The sequence below is a fragment of the Aphidius gifuensis genome, linkage group LG4, assembly GCF_014905175.1.
Source record: "Aphidius gifuensis isolate YNYX2018 linkage group LG4, ASM1490517v1, whole genome shotgun sequence".
NCBI classification, from domain to species: domain Eukaryota; kingdom Metazoa; phylum Arthropoda; class Insecta; order Hymenoptera; family Braconidae; genus Aphidius; species Aphidius gifuensis.
The window spans coordinates 164637-186953 of NC_057791.1; the positions used below are offsets into that span (position 1 = coordinate 164637).

The 22317-nt window shown below is 25.3% G+C and overlaps 7 protein-coding genes across 10 annotated transcripts in view; 3 read left to right on the forward strand and 4 right to left on the reverse strand.

Annotated features, from left to right (window-relative positions):
- Nucleotides 1-22317, forward strand: part of LOC122854153 (fibrillin-2-like) — a 222327-nt gene that overhangs the window by 47603 nt on the left and 152407 nt on the right. The gene's annotated exons all lie outside the window — the stretch shown is intronic.
- Nucleotides 4339-6190, reverse strand: LOC122854149 (tumor suppressor candidate 3). The gene is made up of 8 exons (XM_044154585.1): nucleotides 6070-6190; nucleotides 5804-5982; nucleotides 5597-5714; nucleotides 5384-5524; nucleotides 5144-5284; nucleotides 4924-5074; nucleotides 4650-4815; nucleotides 4339-4575 (listed from the first exon to the last, which is right to left on the reverse strand). Exons 1-8 carry the CDS (start codon nucleotides 6148-6150, stop codon nucleotides 4560-4562), a joined length of 993 nt encoding a protein of 330 aa, XP_044010520.1. The 5' UTR covers nucleotides 6151-6190; the 3' UTR covers nucleotides 4339-4559.
- Nucleotides 6522-8197, forward strand: LOC122854139 (lariat debranching enzyme). Its single transcript, XM_044154570.1, has 2 exons — nucleotides 6522-6718; nucleotides 6798-8197. The coding sequence occupies exons 1-2, from the start codon at nucleotides 6522-6524 to the stop codon at nucleotides 8041-8043; spliced, it is 1443 nt and encodes a 480-aa protein (XP_044010505.1). The 3' UTR covers nucleotides 8044-8197.
- Nucleotides 8114-9237, reverse strand: LOC122854165 (60S ribosomal protein L12-like). 2 transcript variants are annotated; one of them, XM_044154607.1, is made up of 4 exons: nucleotides 9063-9237; nucleotides 8828-8901; nucleotides 8329-8726; nucleotides 8114-8163 (listed from the first exon to the last, which is right to left on the reverse strand). In XM_044154607.1, the coding sequence occupies exons 1-3, from the start codon at nucleotides 9097-9099 to the stop codon at nucleotides 8340-8342; spliced, it is 498 nt and encodes a 165-aa protein (XP_044010542.1). In that variant the 5' UTR covers nucleotides 9100-9237; the 3' UTR covers nucleotides 8114-8163; nucleotides 8329-8339. The 2 variants fall into 2 exon arrangements, with proteins under 2 accessions (XP_044010542.1, XP_044010541.1); XM_044154606.1 differs by having other exon boundaries at nucleotides 8144-8726; nucleotides 9063-9231.
- On the forward strand, nucleotides 9651-13823 carry LOC122853665 (spindle pole body component 110-like). The gene is made up of 13 exons (XM_044154081.1): nucleotides 9651-9764; nucleotides 10424-10602; nucleotides 10686-10973; nucleotides 11419-11422; nucleotides 11549-11787; nucleotides 11867-12091; nucleotides 12153-12286; nucleotides 12370-12742; nucleotides 12809-13030; nucleotides 13106-13174; nucleotides 13241-13317; nucleotides 13395-13548; nucleotides 13626-13823. Exons 1-13 carry the CDS (start codon nucleotides 9719-9721, stop codon nucleotides 13821-13823), a joined length of 2208 nt encoding a protein of 735 aa, XP_044010016.1. The 5' UTR covers nucleotides 9651-9718.
- Nucleotides 13308-15736, reverse strand: LOC122854144 (odorant receptor 94b-like). Its single transcript, XM_044154578.1, has 6 exons — nucleotides 15175-15736; nucleotides 14909-15108; nucleotides 14636-14825; nucleotides 14357-14561; nucleotides 14142-14297; nucleotides 13308-14075 (listed from the first exon to the last, which is right to left on the reverse strand). The coding sequence occupies exons 1-6, from the start codon at nucleotides 15540-15542 to the stop codon at nucleotides 14028-14030; spliced, it is 1167 nt and encodes a 388-aa protein (XP_044010513.1). The 5' UTR covers nucleotides 15543-15736; the 3' UTR covers nucleotides 13308-14027.
- On the reverse strand, nucleotides 15721-22220 carry LOC122853666 (putative mediator of RNA polymerase II transcription subunit 26). The gene is made up of 6 exons (XM_044154082.1): nucleotides 21615-22220; nucleotides 18599-21477; nucleotides 17933-18412; nucleotides 17580-17719; nucleotides 17405-17504; nucleotides 15721-17329 (listed from the first exon to the last, which is right to left on the reverse strand). The coding sequence occupies exons 2-6, from the start codon at nucleotides 21377-21379 to the stop codon at nucleotides 16490-16492; spliced, it is 4341 nt and encodes a 1446-aa protein (XP_044010017.1). The 5' UTR covers nucleotides 21380-21477; nucleotides 21615-22220; the 3' UTR covers nucleotides 15721-16489.

The following is a 22317-nucleotide window of genomic DNA, read 5'->3' on the forward strand; positions in this document are numbered from 1 at the left end:
TATTTTTTCGAATTTCCATTGAAAATATTAGGAAAACAGGAAGGGCAAGGAGGTAGCTGGTTGAAGAATAAAATACCTCTTCGCTTATTATGTTATCCTGTTAAGAAATAAATTTTTTTATCATTTTTCGAATTTTCATTGAGAATATTAGGGAAACAGGAAGGGCAAGGAGGTAACTGGTTAAGAAATAAAATACCTCTTCGCTTATTATGTAATCCTGTTAAGAAATAAATTTTTTTTATTTATTTTTTCGAATTTTTATTGAAAATATTAGGAAAACAGGAAGGGCAAGGAGGTAACTGGTTGAGAAATAAAATACCTCTTCGCTTATCATGTTATCCTGTTAAAAAATAATTTTTTTTTATTCATTTTTTCGAATTTCCATTGAGAATATTAGGGAAACAGGAAGGGCAAGGAGGTAACTGGTTGAGAAATAAAATACCTCTTCGCTTATTATGTTATCCTGTTAAGAAATAATTTTTTTTTATTTATTTTTTCGAATTTCCATTGAAAATATTAGGAAAACAGGAAGGGCAAGGAGGTAGCTGCTTGGAAAATAAAATACCTCTTCGCTTATTATGTTATCCTGTTAAAAAATAATTTTTTTTTATTCATTTTTTCGAATTTTCATTGAGAATATTAGGGAAACAGGAAGGGCAAGGAGGTAACTGGTTGAGAAATAAAATACCTCTTCGCTTATTATGTTATCCTGTTAAAAAATAATTTTTTTTTATTCATTTTTTCGAATTTCCATTGAGAATATTAGGGAAACAGGAAGGGCAAGGAGGTAACTGGTTGAGAAATAAAATACCTCTTCGCTTATTATGTAATCCTGTTAAGAAATAATTTTTTTTTATTTATTTTTTCGAATTTCCATTGAAAATATTAGGAAAACAGGAAGGGCAAGGAGGTAACCGGTTGAGAAATAAAATACCTCTTCGCTTATTATGTTATCCTGTTAAAAAATAATTTTTTTTTATTTATTTTTTCGAATTTCCATTGAAAATATTAGGAAAACAGGAAGGGCAAGGAGGTAGCTGCTTGGAAAATAAAATACCTCTTCGCTTATTATGTTATCCTGTTAAAAAATAATTTTTTTTTATTCATTTTTTCAAATTTCCATTGAGAATATTAGGAAAACAGGAAGGGCAAGGAGGTAGCTGCTTGGAAAATAAAATACCTCTTCGCTTATTATGTTATCCTGTTAAGAAATAATTTTTTTTTATTTATTTTTTCGAATTTCCATTGAAAATATTAGGAAAACAGGAAGGGCAAGGAGGTAGCTGCTTGGAAAATAAAATACCTCTTCGCTTATTATGTTATCCTGTTAAAAAATAATTTTTTTTTATTCATTTTTTCAAATTTCCATTGAGAATATTAGGAAAACAGGAAGGGCAAGGAGGTAGCTGCTTGGAAAATAAAATACCTCTTCGCTTATTATGTTATCCTGTTAAAAAATAATTTTTTTTTATTTATTTTTTCGAATTTCCATTGAAAATATTAGGAAAACAGGAAGGGCAAGGAGGTAGCTGCTTGGAAAATAAAATACCTCTTCGCTTATTATGTTATCCTGTTAAAAAATAATTTTTTTTTATTCATTTTTTCGAATTTTCATTGAGAATATTAGGGAAACAGGAAGGGCAAGGAGGTAACTGGTTGAGAAATAAAATACCTCTTCGCTTATTATGTAATCCTGTTGAGAAATAATTTTTTTTTATTTATTTTTTCGAATTTCTATTGAAAATATTAGGAAAACAGGAAGGGCAAGGAAGTAACCGGTTGAGAAATAAAATACCTCTTCGCTTATTATGTTATCCTGTTAAAAAATAATTTTTTTTTATTCATTTTTTCGAATTTCCATTGAGAATATTAGGGAAACAGGAAGGGCAAGGAGGTAACTGGTTGAGAAATAAAATACCTCTTCGCTTATTATGTAATCCTGTTAAGAAATAATTTTTTTTTATTTATTTTTTCGAATTTCCATTGAAAATATTAGGAAAACAGGAACGGCAAGGAGGTAACCGGTTGAGAAATAAAATACCTCTTCGCTTATTATGTTATCCTGTTAAGAAATAATTTTTTTTTATTTATTTTTTCGAATTTCCATTGAAAATATTAGGAAAACAGGAAGGGCAAGGAGGTAGCTGGTTGAAGAATAAAATACCTCTTCGCTTATTATGTTATCCTGTTAAAAAATAATTTTTTTTTATTCATTTTTTCGAATTTCCATTGAGAATATTAGGGAAACAGGAAGGGCAAGGAGGTAACTGGTTGAGAAATAAAATACCTCTTCGCTTATTATGTAATCCTGTTGAGAAATAATTTTTTTTTATTTATTTTTTCGAATTTCTATTGAAAATATTAGGAAAACAGGAAGGGCAAGGAGGTAACCGGTTGAGAAATAAAATACCTCTTCGCTTATTATGTTATCCTGTTAAAAAATAATTTTTTTTTATTCATTTTTTCGAATTTCCATTGAGAATATTAGGGAAACAGGAAGGGCAAGGAGGTAACTGGTTGAGAAATAAAATACCTCTTCGCTTATTATGTAATCCTGTTAAGAAATAATTTTTTTTTATTCATTTTTTCGAATTTCCATTGAAAATATTAGGAAAACAGGAAGGGCAAGGAGGTAACCGGTTGAGAAATAAAATACCTCTTCGCTTATTATGTTATCCTGTTAAAAAATAATTTTTTTTTATTTATTTTTTCGAATTTCCATTGAAAATATTAGGAAAACAGGAAGGGCAAGGAGGTAGCTGCTTGGAAAATAAAATACCTCTTATTATTATGTTATCCTGTTAAAAATAATTTTTTTATTCATTTTTTCGAATTTTCATTGAGAATATTAGGGAAACAGGAAGGGCAAGGAGGTAACTGGTTGAGAAATAAAATACCTCTTCGCTTATTATGTAATCCTGTTGAGAAATAATTTTTTTTTATTTATTTTTTCGAATTTCTATTGAAAATATTAGGAAAACAGGAAGGGCAAGGAGGTAGCTGCTTGGAAAATAAAATACCTCTTCGCTTATTATGTTATCCTGTTAAAAAATAATTTTTTTTTATTCATTTTTTCGAATTTTCATTGAGAATATTAGGGAAACAGGAAGGGCAAGGAGGTAACTGGTTGAGAAATAAAATACCTCTTCGCTTATTATGTAATCCTGTTGAGAAATAATTTTTTTTTATTTATTTTTTCGAATTTCTATTGAAAATATTAGGAAAACAGGAAGGGCAAGGAGGTAGCTGCTTGGAAAATAAAATACCTCTTCGCTTATTATGTTATCCTGTTAAAAAATAATTTTTTTTTATTCATTTTTTCGAATTTTCATTGAGAATATTAGGGAAACAGGAAGGGCAAGGAGGTAACTGGTTGAGAAATAAAATACCTCTTCGCTTATTATGTAATCCTGTTGAGAAATAATTTTTTTTTATTTATTTTTTCGAATTTCCATTGAAAATATTAGGAAAACAGGAAGGGCAAGGAGGTAGCTGCTTGGAAAATAAAATACCTCTTCGCTTATTATGTTATCCTGTTAAAAAATAATTTTTTTTTATTCATTTTTTCGAATTTTCATTGAGAATATTAGGGAAACAGGAAGGGCAAGGAGGTAACTGGTTGAGAAATAAAATACCTCTTCGCTTATTATGTAATCCTGTTGAGAAATAATTTTTTTTTATTTATTTTTTCGAATTTCCATTGAAAATATTAGGAAAACAGGAAGGGCAAGGAGGTAGCTGCTTGGAAAATAAAATACCTCTTCGCTTATTATGTTATCCTGTTAAAAAATAATTTTTTTTTATTCATTTTTTCGAATTTCCATTGAGAATATTAGGGAAACAGGAAGGGCAAGGAGGTAGCTGGTTGAAGAATAAAATACCTCTTCGCTTATTATGTTATCCTGTTAAAAAATAATTTTTTTTTATTTATTTTTTCGAATTTCCATTGAAAATATTAGGAAAACAGGAAGGGCAAGGAGGTAACCGGTTGAGAAATAAAATACCTCTTCGCTTATTATGTAATCCTGTTAAGAAATAAATTTTTTTTCCAATTATTTTTCAAATTTTCTATTGAAAGTCTTAGGGACACAGGAAGGGCAAGGAGTTATTTTCTTAAAACATCAAATACTCCTTCTGCTATTCTGTTGAGAAATAAATTTTTTGAAATACCCAATTCAAAACAAATAAAAGAATCATCTTGCTACTAAGAGATGTTGGTCAATTACCACAATTGTGAACAGGCTGTCCCGTTGTAACATCTTAGCTGAAATTACAGAAGTCGTTGAGAGTAAAGATAGACTGATTTTCGAGGATCTCTTAATTTATAAATAATATACATTTTTTCGTCGATTAATATTTATTTATTTATTTGACATACAAAATTCTAAATAAACAATTACAATATTAAACTATGTAAATACAATGATGGAATATCTAATTTTTATTGCAAATATCAAGATGATAAATAATTTCTATAAATCTTGATTTGAAATTTAGTTTTAATTATTTTTTTTTTTTTATTCGAAAACAAACAAATGTTTTATTGTGTTTAAAAACTATTACTTGAAGAGCAGACTGAAAATTAAAAATATTCGGCAATTAATAACATAGAAAGTTAATTAATTATTACGAAAATGTATGTTATTTACCTGTAAGGATATCCTTGTGCTTTGTTTCGGAAAATGGAAAGAAGAAGACTGAAAAATACAGCAACTAAACCAAGACCAATAACAGCAAATATTTTCTTCTTTCTAACATCACCTTTTCTTGATGCTCCTTCAGTCATAAGTATCATGCCCAATACAACAGCACCATCTAATTACGTATTGTTAAGGAAAAAAAAATTTATCTTTTCAACTGAAAATTAAAATAAAAAAAAAATAAACAAATAAAATTGATGTGATTATTTGGGTCAAAGGATACTCAATGCCATGACAATATATGTTTCCAATACAAATTGTCCTTGTGATGATCCATGTATGTAAGCAACACCACCGTTTGGTGATTTATGAATAAATGGTGGTCCTCTAATGTGATTCCACATCTGTCCAGATATCATTGTGAGTGTAAAAAACTAATAATAAATAAATCATATGTCAATTAATCATCCTTTCCTCAGGTTATATAGTTTTAATTGTCTTACCATTGATCCCAATCCCCAGAGTGTTTTGTTGTAAATAAAATCAAGATTATTACGTTTCAAATATAAGAAACCACCAACAAATATAACAAGCATGGCAACAGCAACTGTTCCAGAATAATTTGGTGGTCTAAATACACGAATCTATCATTTAAGAAAAAATAATAATAATAATTATTATTATTAATTAATTATATTTATATTTATCATTATCAAAAATAATATTATAATATTAATTATTACCTGAATGTCAGTACGTTCCATGATCCATTTTGCAATAGCTTCAGCACCAAAGCCAATACGTTGAATATCCATTGTATCAAGTGATTTTGGTTTACCTTTTGGTGGAAAATGTATGTAAACTGGTGCAGTATTTAATTTCATCTAAAAAAACAAATATTAATTATTAAATTAATAGGTATATTATAAATATATTATTATTATTATTATTATTACCATTTGAAATACATCAGATCCTTCATCAAAGTCAACACTAACAAAAAATAATTTGTTCGAGTATGATTGTGAATAACGAAATGAATTTGCAACAATTGTAAATTCATCATTTGCATTTCTAAAACCAATAAATAAATAAATAATTAATCAATGAGTTATTTTAGTTAATTTATAGGTATAGATATTTATGTATATTTATGTATGTACCTGCAAATTTGACATTGTCGTTGTGGTGCCATTGCTGTGAACATAACAATAACTGAATAATTTCTTGGAGCTGCTTTGATGTACTCTTTAAATTTAGCTCCATTAAATTTCAAAACAGGTCTTTTCATAGACATGTCTGTTAATTGTTGAACTCGATCAGTCAAAGATGAACCCTGACTCTGTAAAATATAAATTTATTAATAATCAACAACATGTTTTACGTAAATATTGTATAATAATTTTATTAGGTAGGTATATGTGCTTACTCCTCTTGTTCTTGATTGTGAATTTGCATTGTGAAATAACAATATAAATCCAAATAATGCCAAATGAAATAGAATCTTCATTTTGTTATATATTTTTTTTATTATTTAATTTAATACAATTCTGTTATTATCAAATTTTACAAACTCTATCTAATATGTAAAATTGTTAAACTACTGCCATTGTAAAGTTTATTATCAGCTGGCCACGCAAGCAAATATTAAATATATATAAAAAAAAACCGGTGTCAATGTGTCAATGTATACGTGGGCATATTAAATAGAAGAATCATTATTTACTATTTTCAATAAACTACAATTAATCCTCAAGGTAAGTTTACATTTTAACGACACTAATAAAAAAAAAAAAAATAAAACAAGCGCATAGGCTACACGTTGTTTGGAGAATCATATTTGTTTATATTTATTTTATTAATTATAATTTAATATAAAATATGAAAATTGCTGTTGAAGGTTGTGCTCATGGTGAGCTTGAAAAAATATACAATTGTCTAAAAGAAATTGAAAAAAATGATAATATAAAAATTGATTTATTGATATGCTGTGGTGATTTTCAATCAACTAGAAATTTAGATGATTTATCAACAATGGCTGTACTTGATAAATATAAAGATATTGGTACATTTTACAAGTAATTATTGACTTTATTATTGTTATTTTTATTATTATTATTAAACAAATTTATTAATTTAATATATTTTTCATGTTAGATATTATTCTGGTGAATTGATTGCTCCAGTATTGACAATATTCATTGGTGGTAATCATGAAGCATCAAATTATTTGCAAGAGCTACCTTATGGTGGTTGGGTTGCACCAAATATTTATTATATGGGCTATGCAAGTGTTGTCAATGTAAATGGTTTGAGAATTGCTGGTTTATCTGGTATTTATAAATCTGGTGATTATTTACGTGGTCATTTTGAATCACCACCATACACTGACCCAACAACTAGAAGTGTATATCATATTAGAAATTTAGAAGTATTTAGATTAAAACAATTAACCAATGATATTGATATATTTATATCACATGATTGGCCAGCAGGTATTACTAAATATGGTGATGAAAATTCATTACTTAAACAAAAACCACGTTTTCTTGATGATATACAAGCAAATAAACTTGGAAGTATACCATCAATGGAATTACTTAATATTCATTATCCAAAATATTGGTTTTCAGCTCATTTACATTGTAAATTTGCAGCAATTGTACCAAATACTAACAACAAACAACAAGTAACGAAATTTCTTGGACTTGACAAGTGTGATCCAAATCGTAAATTTTTACAAATTGTTGAAATTGATTGTCACAATAGTAATGATGATGATATTAAATTTGAGTATGATCTAGAATGGTTAACAATACTTTATTTAACAAATCATTTATTAAATGTTAAAAATCAAGTTCATTATATGCCTGGTCAGGGTGGTGGTGACCAGAGCAGATGGAATTTTAAACCAACTGAGGCAGAAAAAAAATCAGTTTTATTTAAATTAAATAACTCTTTGAAAATACCAAATAATTTTGTTAGAACAGCACCACCATTTGATCCAGCATTACCTCAAAAAAAAGGACAACTATCATTTTGTATCAACAAACAAACGACTGAATTATGTGATAAATTAGGAATTGATGATCCATCAGCATTGTTGATACTATTACAAGGTGGAAGTATTGATGAACACAGTACTTATCAAGATCCACAAGTTGATGAATCGACAGCTTGTAAAAATATAGAATCAATAAATAATCAAGATATTATTTATCCACAAGAGAACCATGATGATGCTTCAATTAATGAGACAAGTTTTACAATTGATGTGCCAGTAATAGCTGATGAACAAGATAATAAAAACGAGTCAACTGTTGAACAAAGTAATTTGTCAAATCAAATGGAACCAAATGCAAAAAAATTCAAAAGAAGAAATCAATCAATGTACACTGAATAAATAAATAAACATTTTTAAATTAATTTTTTTGCAAAAATAAATAATTAAAACAAAATACACACTGAATATAGGTTTTTTAATTTTTTTTTTTTTTTTTTTATTGAAACATCACAAGAACATCTGTAACAAAATGAATAAAAAAAAAAGAAAAAATTTAGAATTAAATTATTTTAATTAGATTGTTTTTTTATTGAGGTAAACTCCTCAATGGCGTTAATTATGCCTTCAACAGAAAAATAATTCTGCTGAAGGTGGATGGGATGCCAACCCCTACCAATAACCTACCATTTATTGTTTTATTCTGATGGTACTTCAATTTCACCAGAATCAATATCTTCAATGATATCATGTGGTGCACGTCCTTCTACAGTGCAACCAACTGATTGACATGTACCCAAAATTTCTTTAACAGTACCACTCAATTGACGTGACATTGATCTTGCTCTCATTGTATTTGCAATTGAAAGAACATCATCAAATGTTATGTTACCACTGTGCTTAATGTTCTTTTGCTTTTTACGATCTCTTGGTGGTTCTTTGAGTGCCTTGATGACCAATGATGCTGCTGATGGTACAACTGAAATTGTTGCTTGTCTGTTTTGGATGGTCAATTGGACAGTGATTTTAAGACCTTTCCAGTCACTTGTTGCCTTGGCAATATCATCACCAACTTTTTTTGGTGACTGTAATTCAAAAAAAAAGAAAAAAGAAACAATTAATAATCATTGATTATAATATAGTAGTTAACACATACTCAATAATATTATCAATTAAAAATACATACCAAACCAAGTGGACCAATTTTTGGAGCAAGAGAAGATGTAGCACCAACTTCTCCACCAACACATCTCATGAAGACTGTAAATATTAAATATTAAATATTAAATATTAATATAAATTAAAGAACAATAATTGAGGTTATACTTTGAACGCACATGTTTATCATTTTTTTTTTTTTTTTTTTTTTTCAATTGTTAAATAAATATAGGTATAATATTAATAATATTTATAAATATTACCTTTTTTGACTTCAGTTGGATCGAATTTTGGTGGCATTTTGATTGATTATTAATCTATTATCCTGATTAAATTGGATATAAATTTGATACTTGAAGAGTATCGTCAACGCGAAAGTTAATTCGGAAAAGAGAGAAAGAAAAGGTTCTCGCACTCTGTTTCACTCTCTTTTTTTTAATTTTTTTTTTTTCTCCATACACTAGCGCCAATTTTAGTTGTGATATTGACCGGTAGAAGTAAAATATTACTTGGCGGGAATTGAATCACTACGATTGGCTAAATATATTTTTTTCCAAAATAATTATTCACCTGGATATTTATGCCGCGTAAAGGAATATCAACGAAATTTTTACTCTCACAAAAGTGTTGTCATTCACGGGGGGGACACGCGTGTGGGTCTTTCATCGGTTTTTTAAAATAATTTATAATATTCTTTGTGTTTTTTTTTTTAACTATTATAATTATTTAATCAATTTTTGTTTTTCTATTTTTATATAACGTTATTATTAAATATATAAGATTAAAAAAAAAAAAATTTTTTTTCGGTGTTTAACTGTTTATTTATTTATTTATTTATTTATCAATTTTTTTTTTTTTTCTTTTATTTGTTAATATAATAAATTAATTAATTTCCTGGTTGAAATAAGTTTTTTAAATAATGTCATTTTCAAAAGCAAAAATATTAAGGTTCAATGAACGAGGCAGTAAGTACAAACATAATTAAAAAATTAAGAATAATAATATACTTGAATAAATATAAATTAACACGTATATTAATTTGTTTATAAAATAATTATAAATTTATTTTCATTTTACTATTATAAATAGTCGTTTAAAAAATATTTTAAATAAATTGGATATGTAATGATGTAATCGACGGTTACGAGTTAGTTTTTTTTTTTTTTTTTTTTTTTACATGAAATTTACCGGTCAAATTTAGTGGCAGAGGGGGTTTCCAACACAAGTTTGTTGCACCTGGCAATTGTATTATGTACTGCAGGACCCTTATTTCCCTCAACCAACACAACGATGATTCCAGCTGCTCGGCTTTTTCTTTTGTATTTTATAGGGGGGCCCCAATTTGCAACGTTACGTTTATTTATTAAGACCCCCTCATCATATCATCATCATCATCATCATATATAAAAAGGGAAAAATATATATATATACATGTAAAAAACCGTTACGCTTGACAATCAACATGTAATACGACTTTTGTATTTTTTTTTAAAAATGTTAGAAAAAAATTATATATTTAAGCAATGATAAAAAAATGAAAATTAAAATAATTGAATTATTTTAAAAATATCATGTATATTTCTACTATTTGACTAATTAATTATTGAATTAATTAATTTTTTAGGTGAAGCACCAGCACCTGGATCATATGATCCAAAATTTGATATAAAAGTTAAAGGATTTACAATTGAAAAAAAAGAAAGATTCAATGACAATAAAAGTGTTGCAAGTAGTAATGGTGATTGCAGTAAATCAGTATCAAGCCGAGATGCACTTCCAATACCATCACCAAAATTTAGAACTGTAAATAATAATGATAATAATTTAAAAATTAATTTTTTAGCTTAATAATAATAATAATTTGCTTTTTTTATTTTATTAAACAGCCACAATTACCAAAAAAACGTATTACAACAAAACCAACAAGTGCTGGAAGTTCTCTGACTAAAACAACAACAAGAATTCCTATTATTAAACAATTAAAATATGATACACATGATGAAGTAGCTGATTTAAAAGTTGAATGTAACAATAAAGACATGACAATTCGTGAACAAGAAAAATACATTGATGAAATGAAAATTGAAATTAAAAATTTGGAAAAAAAAGTATCTCAATTGAATGATAAACAAATTAATATTGAACAACAACATAAAAATGATATTGAATCAATGGTATATATGACTGTATTAATAAACGAATTTAAATTAATTTTTTTTTTTTTTTTTCAAGGTAAATTTACAACAAGGAGTTTTAAAAAAACGTCAAGAAAAACACAATGAAGAATTAAATTTATTGAATGATAAATTATGTGAAAAAAATGAAGAAATATCGAAATTTTTATTAGCTGAAAATGAGCATAAATCATTTATTTATGAGCTAATGGAAAATAATAAATTATTAGAAAGCAATCTAAGCGAAAAAGACAAATTATTAGATAATAATAATAACACTATTGAAGAATTAAAAATTAAATTAACAAGCCAATTTCAAGAATATAAAAATAAAATTGATGAAAAAAATGATGAATTACTTGATGCTTACACAGAGGTAAATAATTTATTTAAAAAAAAACAATTTATTCTATATAGTAATAAATATTTTTTTCTGTTTTAATAGATAAGTCAATTGAAAATCAACAATGAAGAGCTTCAAATAAAATTAACAAATATCGAAGAAAATAGAAATTTTTTTCAATCTGAATACAGTTGTTTAAAAAAAAAAGTTGAAGATTTACAAATAATTCAAGATGATTTAAAAAATAATCTTGAATTACGTAGAGTTATTATTAATAATTTAGAGTGTCAATTGTTGTCATTAAAAAATGATATGGATAAATTAAAAATTGACAATGATAAACAAATTGCTGATTTAATTGAAAGGTCAAATGTAAATAGTGAAAAAAAACATGATAATAATGATGATTATCAATTTATGGATAATGTTTTATCAAGAGAATTGCATGATTTTGAAATGATTTACGAAGACGTAAGTTGATGACTAAATAAAAATTATTAAAAATAAAATATAGGTATATAGTAAAGCTGATTAATTATTTTTTCAACAGGTAAAACTGGGACATCAAGAGGTTGAAGTTGAGGCTGAGACCGAAGTTGATTCTGGTAATAATACTGGTGAATCGTTAATTGAAAATCAATCTCATGAAAATTTATTTGATTCTTTTGTTGCCAATGAAAAAAATGAATTGAATAAAAAAATTGCTGAAAAAGATGCTCAAATTTTACGACTTGAAACAGCTCTTGATGATTTAACTTATAGTACTGCAACTCAGGTATTTTATTTTTAAATATTGATTATTATATTATTTTTTAATTTATTATAATAATTTATAGGCAAGTTTTTGTCAAAGTTTGCAAGAAGAATTGGATCGTGCTGAAGTTGAACTTTCAGAAAAAAAAAAAGAAATAAAAGACATGAAACAAGAAATGCGAGAAGAAGCTGCTAAATTAGTATCAAGACGTAAAAAGTAAAATTTATCTTTTTATTTATTAATTATTATAAATAATATATTTATTTAATTATTTAATTATTTAATTTTTTAATTTTTAGACTTGATGTTATAATGGAAGATAATCAAGCAACTGTTGCTGCATTGTCAAAACGTCTTAATGATAGTAATGTAGAAATAGAAAGACTTGAAAATGAATTAAAATTCAATAAAGATTTAGTTGAAGAATACAAAAATTCACTTGATGCATTGCAAAAAAGTTCAAATAATGTTAATGAAAAATTAAATTCATTTATAACACAAATGAATTCAAAAAAAGATCTGATTGAAGAAATTGAAATAAACAGTATTGCTGATATTGAATCATTGAAAATAATATTTGAGGAAAAAATTGATAAATTAAAAGAAATATCAGAGCAAGAAATTTTAAAAATTCAAAATATATGTCTTGAAAAAGAACAATTAAATAAAAAGGTAAAAAAAAAAATTTAATAATTTCATTTAAAAAATAAGTATAAATGTTTTTTTTTCTTTTTTTAGCTCAAACAACAATTGGCTGAAATGGCTGATAAATTACAATCAGCCCAAAATATGTTGTTATTATTAGAAGAACACAGTGATGCACAATTAATTAAAATATCTCAACTTCAGCTTGCTAAAGAAAAATTGAGTCATTCAATGAAAATAAATGCAACAGAAATTTTACAAATTAAAAATCAATTGAATGATGAAATTGAAAATAATAAAATTTCAACAAAACAAGTAATTTTTTTTGTAAAATATTTAAAAATTATTATCATCATTATTATTATTATTAAATTAATATTATAATTTTAGGGAGAAGATTGTGTCAATGATTTGATGGAAAAAATTGAAAACATGAAAAAAGATTTATCATATTATGAGGTAAATATTTATTTGATTATTATTATTATTCAATTAATTAATTTGTATATTATATATTATTTTTAGAATGCCAAATTGAGTATGGAGGAGGAACACATAAAAAGTCTTGAAAATGAAAAATCACTGAGAAAAATTGCAGAAGAGTACATATATATTTTTTTACATTATATAAAACATAAGCTATTTTATTTATTTTTATTTTATTTCATTTTGATTTTAGAAAAATAAACAAATTGACGGAATCAAATTTACAATTACACAAAAATTATCAAGAAATGACAAATAAATATACTGAAATATTAAGCCAAAAAAATGAACAACAAAATATTAAAAATTATAATCAACTAAAGGATACATTAAAAATAATTGAAAAGGTATAAAGAATTAATATAAAAAAAAATCTGATTTACGTAAAAATTATAACGTAATGCTATATTATAAATTGTTTTAGGATTTGGATGAAAAAAATTATTTGATTGATCAGCAATCAAAAATCATTGAAAAATTACAGACAGATGAAAAAAGAAGATTAACACATATTAAAGGAAAAGAAAATTTATCAAAATCACAAATATCAAAAAGTCCATTTGGTACACCAGTTTCGTCACCTCATAAACCACTAACACCACTAAGAGATCGAAATGAATAATAATAATATTTTCTATGTTGACCAATAAATAATACTTGATACTTTTTTTTTTTTTTTTTCAATAAAATATTAAAAATTTTCAATATTATATTTGTTGATAAAAATTAATTTTAATATTAAGAAAAAGCAGAAATTAATATTTTTAATTTGCAGGAAGTACTTAAGTAAGTTGTATAGAGTAGAGTAGAATAAATTTCATCATTATTATGATTGTTGGAGCATTGTATAGGCAGTATATGATAATTTCAAAAGCTGTTGAAAAACAATAAAATTATATTATTATAAGTAGTATGAAATTAATAATAATAATAAACGTACACTTTTAAAAGAATCCAGTGATAAATTAACAATATATCCACTCTGAATGATGACTGGTTTTAGACACTTTGCCATCATGAGAGTCATACTTTTTCTTGTGTTGAAATTAACACCAAACCAATTTGTATCATAAATTGCATTTCCCAAATCATCAAACTAATAATTGATTAATTAATTTTTTTTTTTTTTTCACATTTAAATTTAGTAATTGTTACCTCGTGTGTAACCATATGTCCAGCAATACAGTACATGAATATTTGTGAAAACATTGCAGCAACATATGTAGTTGATGCTATAAATTCTGGTGAAAATAATGATGCCTGAGAAACTTGATAAATACTTGTACACAGTACAATTGAACTAAGTGAATACTGAATAAATACAACACTTGAAAATATAGAATTTGCATATTTAGCAAGTCTAAGAAAAAAAAACAAACATTTTATCAACAAAATAAATTTAAAAAAAAAAAAAAAAAACAACTTTAAACAAACCTAAGAATTGCAAGATGATACTCAATACAATCAGCAATTTTATTTTCATATTCAGACAATTGAATTTTACTTAGCTTTTTTTTATCCTCAGCTTCACACATTTGATCCAGTAAATTTTGAATACGATATTTCAGCATATTTACTTGGCCACAAATTTCTGTCATTACACCAAGAAAAAATGTATCAAATCCTAAACAACAAAAAACAAAAAAAATAAATAAATAAATAAAATAATGTTGCCCAAAGGAAAAAAAAAAGAAAGGATAATTTTACCAATATTAACATTTGCTGCAATTGCTATTGTCACTAATTGTTGTACATATGAAAATTTATAAATTTTATTATTATTAAATTTATAAGGCATCCATGCACGAAATGGTAATGTTCTGTCTGGTCTATCTTGAAAAACAGTGCCAAGTACAAATAACGTTGTCGTCACTTCCAACAATGCCATGTAGAAAAAAAAAATATATCTGTGCTTAAAATAAAATAAAAGATAGACTGCAAGCACTAGTTACTTATATCACAATATTACTTACCTTGATATTTTTTTATATTTATTTTGAATATATTTTTCTTTGTTATTTTGAATTTTAAATGGTCCAATATTAAGACACTTGATAACTTTAATAATGGCTTTTCTTTTGATAATAATATTAGTCATTTTACTACAAACGGCAATCATTGTAAATAATAAAAATGTTATATTTATAAAATCACTAATATTATTTTTAACAAAAATAATAACAAGTATTTCACTTATTGTAAACCAGTAGCATAAAAATATTGTTAAAACACTGTATAAATTATATAAATTTTTTTTCCAACCATTTTTCCAACTTGTTGGTCTCCATATACCAGTAAAACTGAAGAGTAAAAAATTTTCAACAAGTGTACTGTTATTCATCACTGTGACAATAAATAGTATGTATTATAACATTCACCCCAACAGTCTATATAAATTTCCTTCTTATTTTTATTATTCAAAAATAATTATACTCGACAGATGTTATATTTCACTATGACAAAAAAAATATCTTTTCGCAATAAAATCGATGACATACGAAGAAAAGATAATTAAATGATTTTTTTCTTTTTTTTTTTGAATAATAAAAAGGTATAATTAAATGTTTTTTCATGTGAAAATAAGATGTCTATATTCTCGAGTTGATAATAACATAATTGATATTGATTTGATAATAGCATCGCTTGACATTTTCAAAGGGTGAATTGTTGTGTTGGGGTAGTAAAGGGAAACTCATAATAATATATACAAGGGGTTGTATTATTATTTTGCAATTTTATTCTTGGAAATATTGAGGGAAAATATTATTTTCTTGCTTGGGGAAATATGCATATGCTGACTATTGTAGATACATTGTCAGTTTGTTATGGTTTATTATGGTTTCAAGAGGGTGATACTGTTTCTTTTGTCTACTTGTAAACTTAAAATATGGAAAATAAACATGATACACCTTGTGATATACATTTTTTTTTTTTTTTTTTTTATATAAAAGTAAATAGTCTCTATTCAAGAACCAGGCAACTTGTCACATCACACATGCTTTTAACATTGTTTCTTTTTTACTATCTATCTAACTAGCTGTACAGTTTTTTTTTTTTTTTTTTAAATATAAAATCGATTAACAGTCAAGTGATAATTTACATGCAATTTTTAACCAATCAAGTTCATTTTTTTTGTGTTATTTATAAATATAAAAAGTAAGTTGAAAATTCTTAATTTTATATGAAAAAAAAAAAAATTAATTTACAAAACATGATATTTGTCGCTGTTATTTGGCACTCTTAAAAATATAAAAAAAAAAAAAAAAAAAAAATTAACTTATTAAGTAACTATCTAACACAGCTGTGATTTTCAAAACTATGTATTTTTTTATTTTTAATTATTTGTTTTGTCGTGTCAATGGAATTTAAATATTTATCGTTTTTAATTTTTTTTGTTAAAATTGTTGTTATTGAGTCATAGCTTGATGTTCGTTTTATTAAAATATTATTGCTATTATTTGATAATAAATTATTTAAATCATTCATGCTTTTAGAACGATGTAATAATTTTTTTTGTTTTTTTAAATTTTTGTTATTATTTTTAAATATATCTGGATTCGATTCAACGAACGATGGTATTTTACTCAAATCAATACTAACAATAAAACGATAATTGTTGTTGTTATTATTATTATTATTAAAATCACCTGAAATTATATTTTTTATATTATTTATAATATTTTTCTTTGGTTTTGTAACATTTTGAATAATTTTTTCATTACAAATATTATTTGTTTTAAAAAAAATATTCTCCCTAAGGCCATCATCAGAATTTGTTGAATCATTACTACTATCACGAAGTTGATTTATTTTTTTATCTTTAACTGGACTTTTTTCAATTAAATCATTATTTTTATGTGGAGCAAGATTTTCTTTAACTGCATCATTTTTAAATTTTGATGAACGTGAACGACAATTATTATTATTATTATTATTATTTGTCAAGTTGAATTGATTAATTTGTTGATTTTTTATTTGATTTGGTAATATTATTAATGACGATGCCGATGATGATGATGATGATGATGATGATTCATCAGTAGATGATTTAATTGGTTTTATTAATTTTTTAGATTTACTCATAGACTCAATGTTGATGTTTATTGAACAAGTTTTACTGATAATTATCTGTAAATAAATTTAAATAAAAATCATTTAGAGAATTAATAAAATATACTTGTAATTTATTTTTTTTTTTTTTACCTTGAGATTGTCATTTGAATTGACTTTAAATTTTAAATTTTTCAGCAAAATTTTGTTATTCATTAATCGAGTTGCACAATTATTGGGTCTTGTCGATGATCTGATACAAAAAAATTAATAATAATTTTATAATAGAAAGCTTAAATTTATTTTATAAATTTTAATTAATACTTACAGCTCTTTTTGGAAAATGTCGTCAATGTTGAATTGTTGATTGATTTTTTGTGTACAATTTTCGTTATTTCCAATTCCTCGTTTGTCGTATTTTTTTGGTCTGGATTCATCATCAGGCGTGGTGCCTGCATCTCCGTCGTACTGTTAGAATTGCCAATTTACACATGGGGAACAAGAAAAAAAAAAAAAAAAACAACAAAAATACATTCACAGTTCCCCATGTGAATAATATTTCAAAAAAATTTTTACATTGAAAATTCAAAGTTTTTACATTTTAATTTGAGAATTTTCAATTGATAAAAATTAAACAAAAAAAAAGTTATAAATGTATTTTAATATATTTAAAAAACTTACGTTTAATATTGTAGATGTAGATGATGATGTAGATGATGATGCTGTTTCATTGACTTTTGAATCTATGACATCTAGTGGTACAACAAAATTATTTCCCAAAACATTTATAAAAGCAGCTTTATCAAGTGATATACCATTTTTATAAATACTTGGAATATTTTTTTGTATTATTTGTTGTTGTTGTTGTTGTTGATGATTGTTATTTATTGTTTGTTGATTTGTTGTTGTTGTTGTTGTTGATTTTTTTCTACTTCTTGAATAAACATATGAATGATGAGTTTTTCTTCTTTTAGTTGATTGTTGTTCTACTTTAATATTTTTTTCAGGTGAAATAACAACTTCATCAGGTTTATTTGATGCCCATTCTATACATTCTACTTCTTCTGTATTTAATTTTCTTTTTGATGACGATGAATTATCATTTAAATTTTTATTACTTTCTGTAATTTCTAAAACTTGATTTTTATTTTCTATAATTTGTATATTATTATTATTATTATTTGACTTGTTTATTTGAATATCATCATCAATACTTTCAACGTCAATCAATTCATTTTCATTATCATTATCATTATTATCCAAATGAATTTGTATTTTGTTTGTTAAATTGTTTGTTAAATTATTTACAATTGAAAGTTCTTGTATATCATCATCATCATCATCATCATTATGATTTTTTACTTTTTTATTTTCATTTTCATGGATTTTAATTTCTTCTTGTTGAACAGTATCAACTTTATTTTTATCATTTAAAATTTCTTGTATTTCATCGTCATTTTCATTAGTTTGCAGCATATTTTTTTCTTCATGTTGTTGGTTTTCGTGTGTCTCATTCAAAGTGTCATCAAGTTCAATATTAATTGGTTCTTTATTTACTTGATCTGTCATAGAGTCATATGCTGGTTCATTCAATTGACTTGTAACTTTATTTTTTTCTTTATTGATGGATTCATCAAGTTCATCATCTATATCAACTATTATTTGATTTTCTTTACTCTGATTAACTTGTACATTATTATTATCATTATTTATTTCATTTTCAACTTGTTTAATTCCATTTGATATTTCATATAATTTATTTTTTACTTGATTTGATTCTAGCATATGTAAAACAGATAAATTTTTTCTAAAAACTTGTTCAATTTCCATTGGTTCTGATGTATTTTGAGTTGATAATTGTTGTGAATTTTCAGTAATTGGCTCTTGTGTAATATCTTCAATTTCAGGTGAATATTTTTCTCTTATTTTTTCTTCAACAACAATTGGTTTTTCAATATTATTTATTTGTGGTATTAATGTTGATGTTGATGTTTCTGGAGTCCAATCAAAAACTTCAGGAGGTAAAGATGTGACATTTGTAATTTGTATATTCATTGTTGGTAAAATATTGTTGATTTTTTCATGAACAATGGGTACAGAGATAATTGGTTCAGCAAAATAAGAAAGTGTTTGAGTTGATTCATTTATTTTAGGAATATTAATAGCCATTAAATCATTGTTAGTCATTGTTGATTGTTCAACAACATTAGTAGGTATTTCAATCGTTTCTACACATTTTGATGATGATGATGATGCAAGTGTTTCTTCAAGACAAGATTCTACAGCTTTTGATGGTGATGGTGTACGTATTTCAAGAGAACTTACCAAAGCTTCTAAAGATGGTGCACATATTTCAGAAGGTAATTCAACAGCTTTTGATGGTGGTGGTGGTGATGTATAAATATCACAAGATGATAATTCATCAACTGCTAAAGATGATTTACGTCTTTTCAATGATGATGATGATGATTTACGTGATTTTGATGGTCCTGTTTTACGTTTTTTTGATTGTTGAATTATTTCATCTGGTGTATCATAAATTTCTGGAGCTTGTTCACTATTATCAACATTATTTTCAATAGTTTTATCAGCTGATGAAATTATTTCAGATGTAGTATTGTCATCAGGTGGAGTATTGTCATCATCATCATCATCATCATCATTTTCTTCATTATTATTATTATTATTATTATTAATAGATGGTGTTTTTTTAATAGATGATTCATCATCACTATCAATAACAATAATATCGTTATTAATAATTTTTTTTGTATTTTCATTAGAAGGTGTTTCATTTGATGAATCAGAATCTGATGATGTTTCTGGACGAGGACCAATAAATGTACTGTTACATCCATTTTTATTTTGACAATTAATTTCTTGTTGTTTTAATTTAAATGAACGTGGCCCAGGACGTATTTTAATTGGTATATTATTTTTATTTTGTAATGAATAATCAAACATTGGTGTATCAACACCAACTGATATATCAGAATCACTATCTTCAGATATATTGTTGTTGTTGTTGTTGTTGTTGGTGATAGTAGTGGTCGTAGTAGAAAATATATTTGATGACGATGATGACGATGATGATGATGTTGATGTATCGTTAAAACGACTTGAATTATTATCATTATTTTTATTTAATATTGATGAACACTCAGTACAATCCCACAATGGATGTAACCATTTTAATTTACCACATTCAACATGTATACCTTGTGATCCACATGTACGACAAAGTATTAAATCCCATTTAGCATTTGATATTGAATAACTTCTGCCTTTTGGACAACGACATAATTTAGCATCACATCTATTGTGTCTATATAAAAGTTCTTCAAATGCATGTGGTACCAATTCCCATGATGCATCTTGACATGGTATAAATATACCTCTATCAAGCATAGCTTTTTGAAATTCTTTTTTATTATTACATAATGGACATTTAAAAAAATAACCAGCACTCATTGCTAATCGTTGTACACAATTACGATGAAACCATGCATTTTTTTTACAACATGGTGCCCATAATGTTTGAAATTTATCAGAACGTTTAACTGTTTCTAAACAAATATAACAAGTTGAATTTTCATGTGTTATTGATGATGATGATGATGATGATGATAATGATGTTGATGATAAATCAACATCAAGTGATGCATTAAAACGTTCTTCAGCTTTATTTCTTGGACGATGACTAACACAATATGATCTAAATTCACCAAAAAATTGATGAAGTGAACCAGCTTTTAAACCACATGGATAATGAAATATTCTTTTACATTTTGTATTACAACATCCAAGAGTTGCACCATTTCTTTTGCAATATGAACAATATAATCTTTTACCTCTTCGTAATTCTTTTTGTATATCATCAGCAAGAAAACCTAATATACCATCTTCATCTTCACCTCTTTGTTGCATATTTGATGATAATAATAAACAATAATAATGTGTTACAAGTCCATTGTGCTCATATATTTTACCAAATTTAAGCTCATCATCATCACTTGAATTACAAAATACACAAGCTTTTTCATCAACATTATTGTTATTATTTTTTTTATTTTTATTGTTGTTGCTACTTTTTTGAGTAGATTTATCACCACTTTCGTGTCGTGGCATATTTATTTTGTTAATATTCTTATAGGTATATAGCTATATGTTGAATGTTGTGTGTCATTTGGTGATTATTATTATTATTATTTTCCTTAGCTACACATCTGTTTTAGAAAAAAAAAAAATATGTAATTGTTTATTTATTTAATACATAAATAATAATAATACTTTGTGTGATATTTGTGAAATATTAGGCAATAAATAGGTACCTATACCTATACTATTATTTATTTTTACTTACGTTGACTATGTAAATATGTAAATTTAACGTTTTGTTTGATTTTGTTTTTTTCTTTTTTTGTCAATGCTTGCTAAACGCCATTTGCCAGATATACCTATACTTGAATTATTATTATTGTTATTTGAAATATTATAAATATAATTTAGAAAATTAATATTATTATTTTATTTATGAAGCTATGGCCTATGATTTTTTGAAAAAAAAAAATATATATATTTTATTGTCTATTTCACTTTCTAATAATAAACTTAACCCCAAAAAATAAAAGTCACAAAAAATAAGTTGAATAATACTTTGAGCTTATCAAAACTGTTTGTGACAATGAGCAAAAAAAAAAAAAATTCAACTGCGGTAATAATGTTACGGTACAATTGTATTTATATACATATATACACATGCACTAGATAATAATTGATTGTGTCAAATCAATTGTGTTAATTAGTAATTTGTTGAGGGAAAAAACGCGGGAATAAATCCACACACACACAAACGTACTCATAGGTACATATGTATATATTGGTGGGAGAGAGAAGGAAAAAAGAGGTAAAATTTATACCTACAATAATATATATGACAAAAAAATATATTTAAATTACAAGAAGCTACTTGTATGTATTTAAAAAAATTATTGTTGTTTAAATATTACTATTGTCATTTATCCACACACACACACACACACAATTATTTATATATTTATATATGT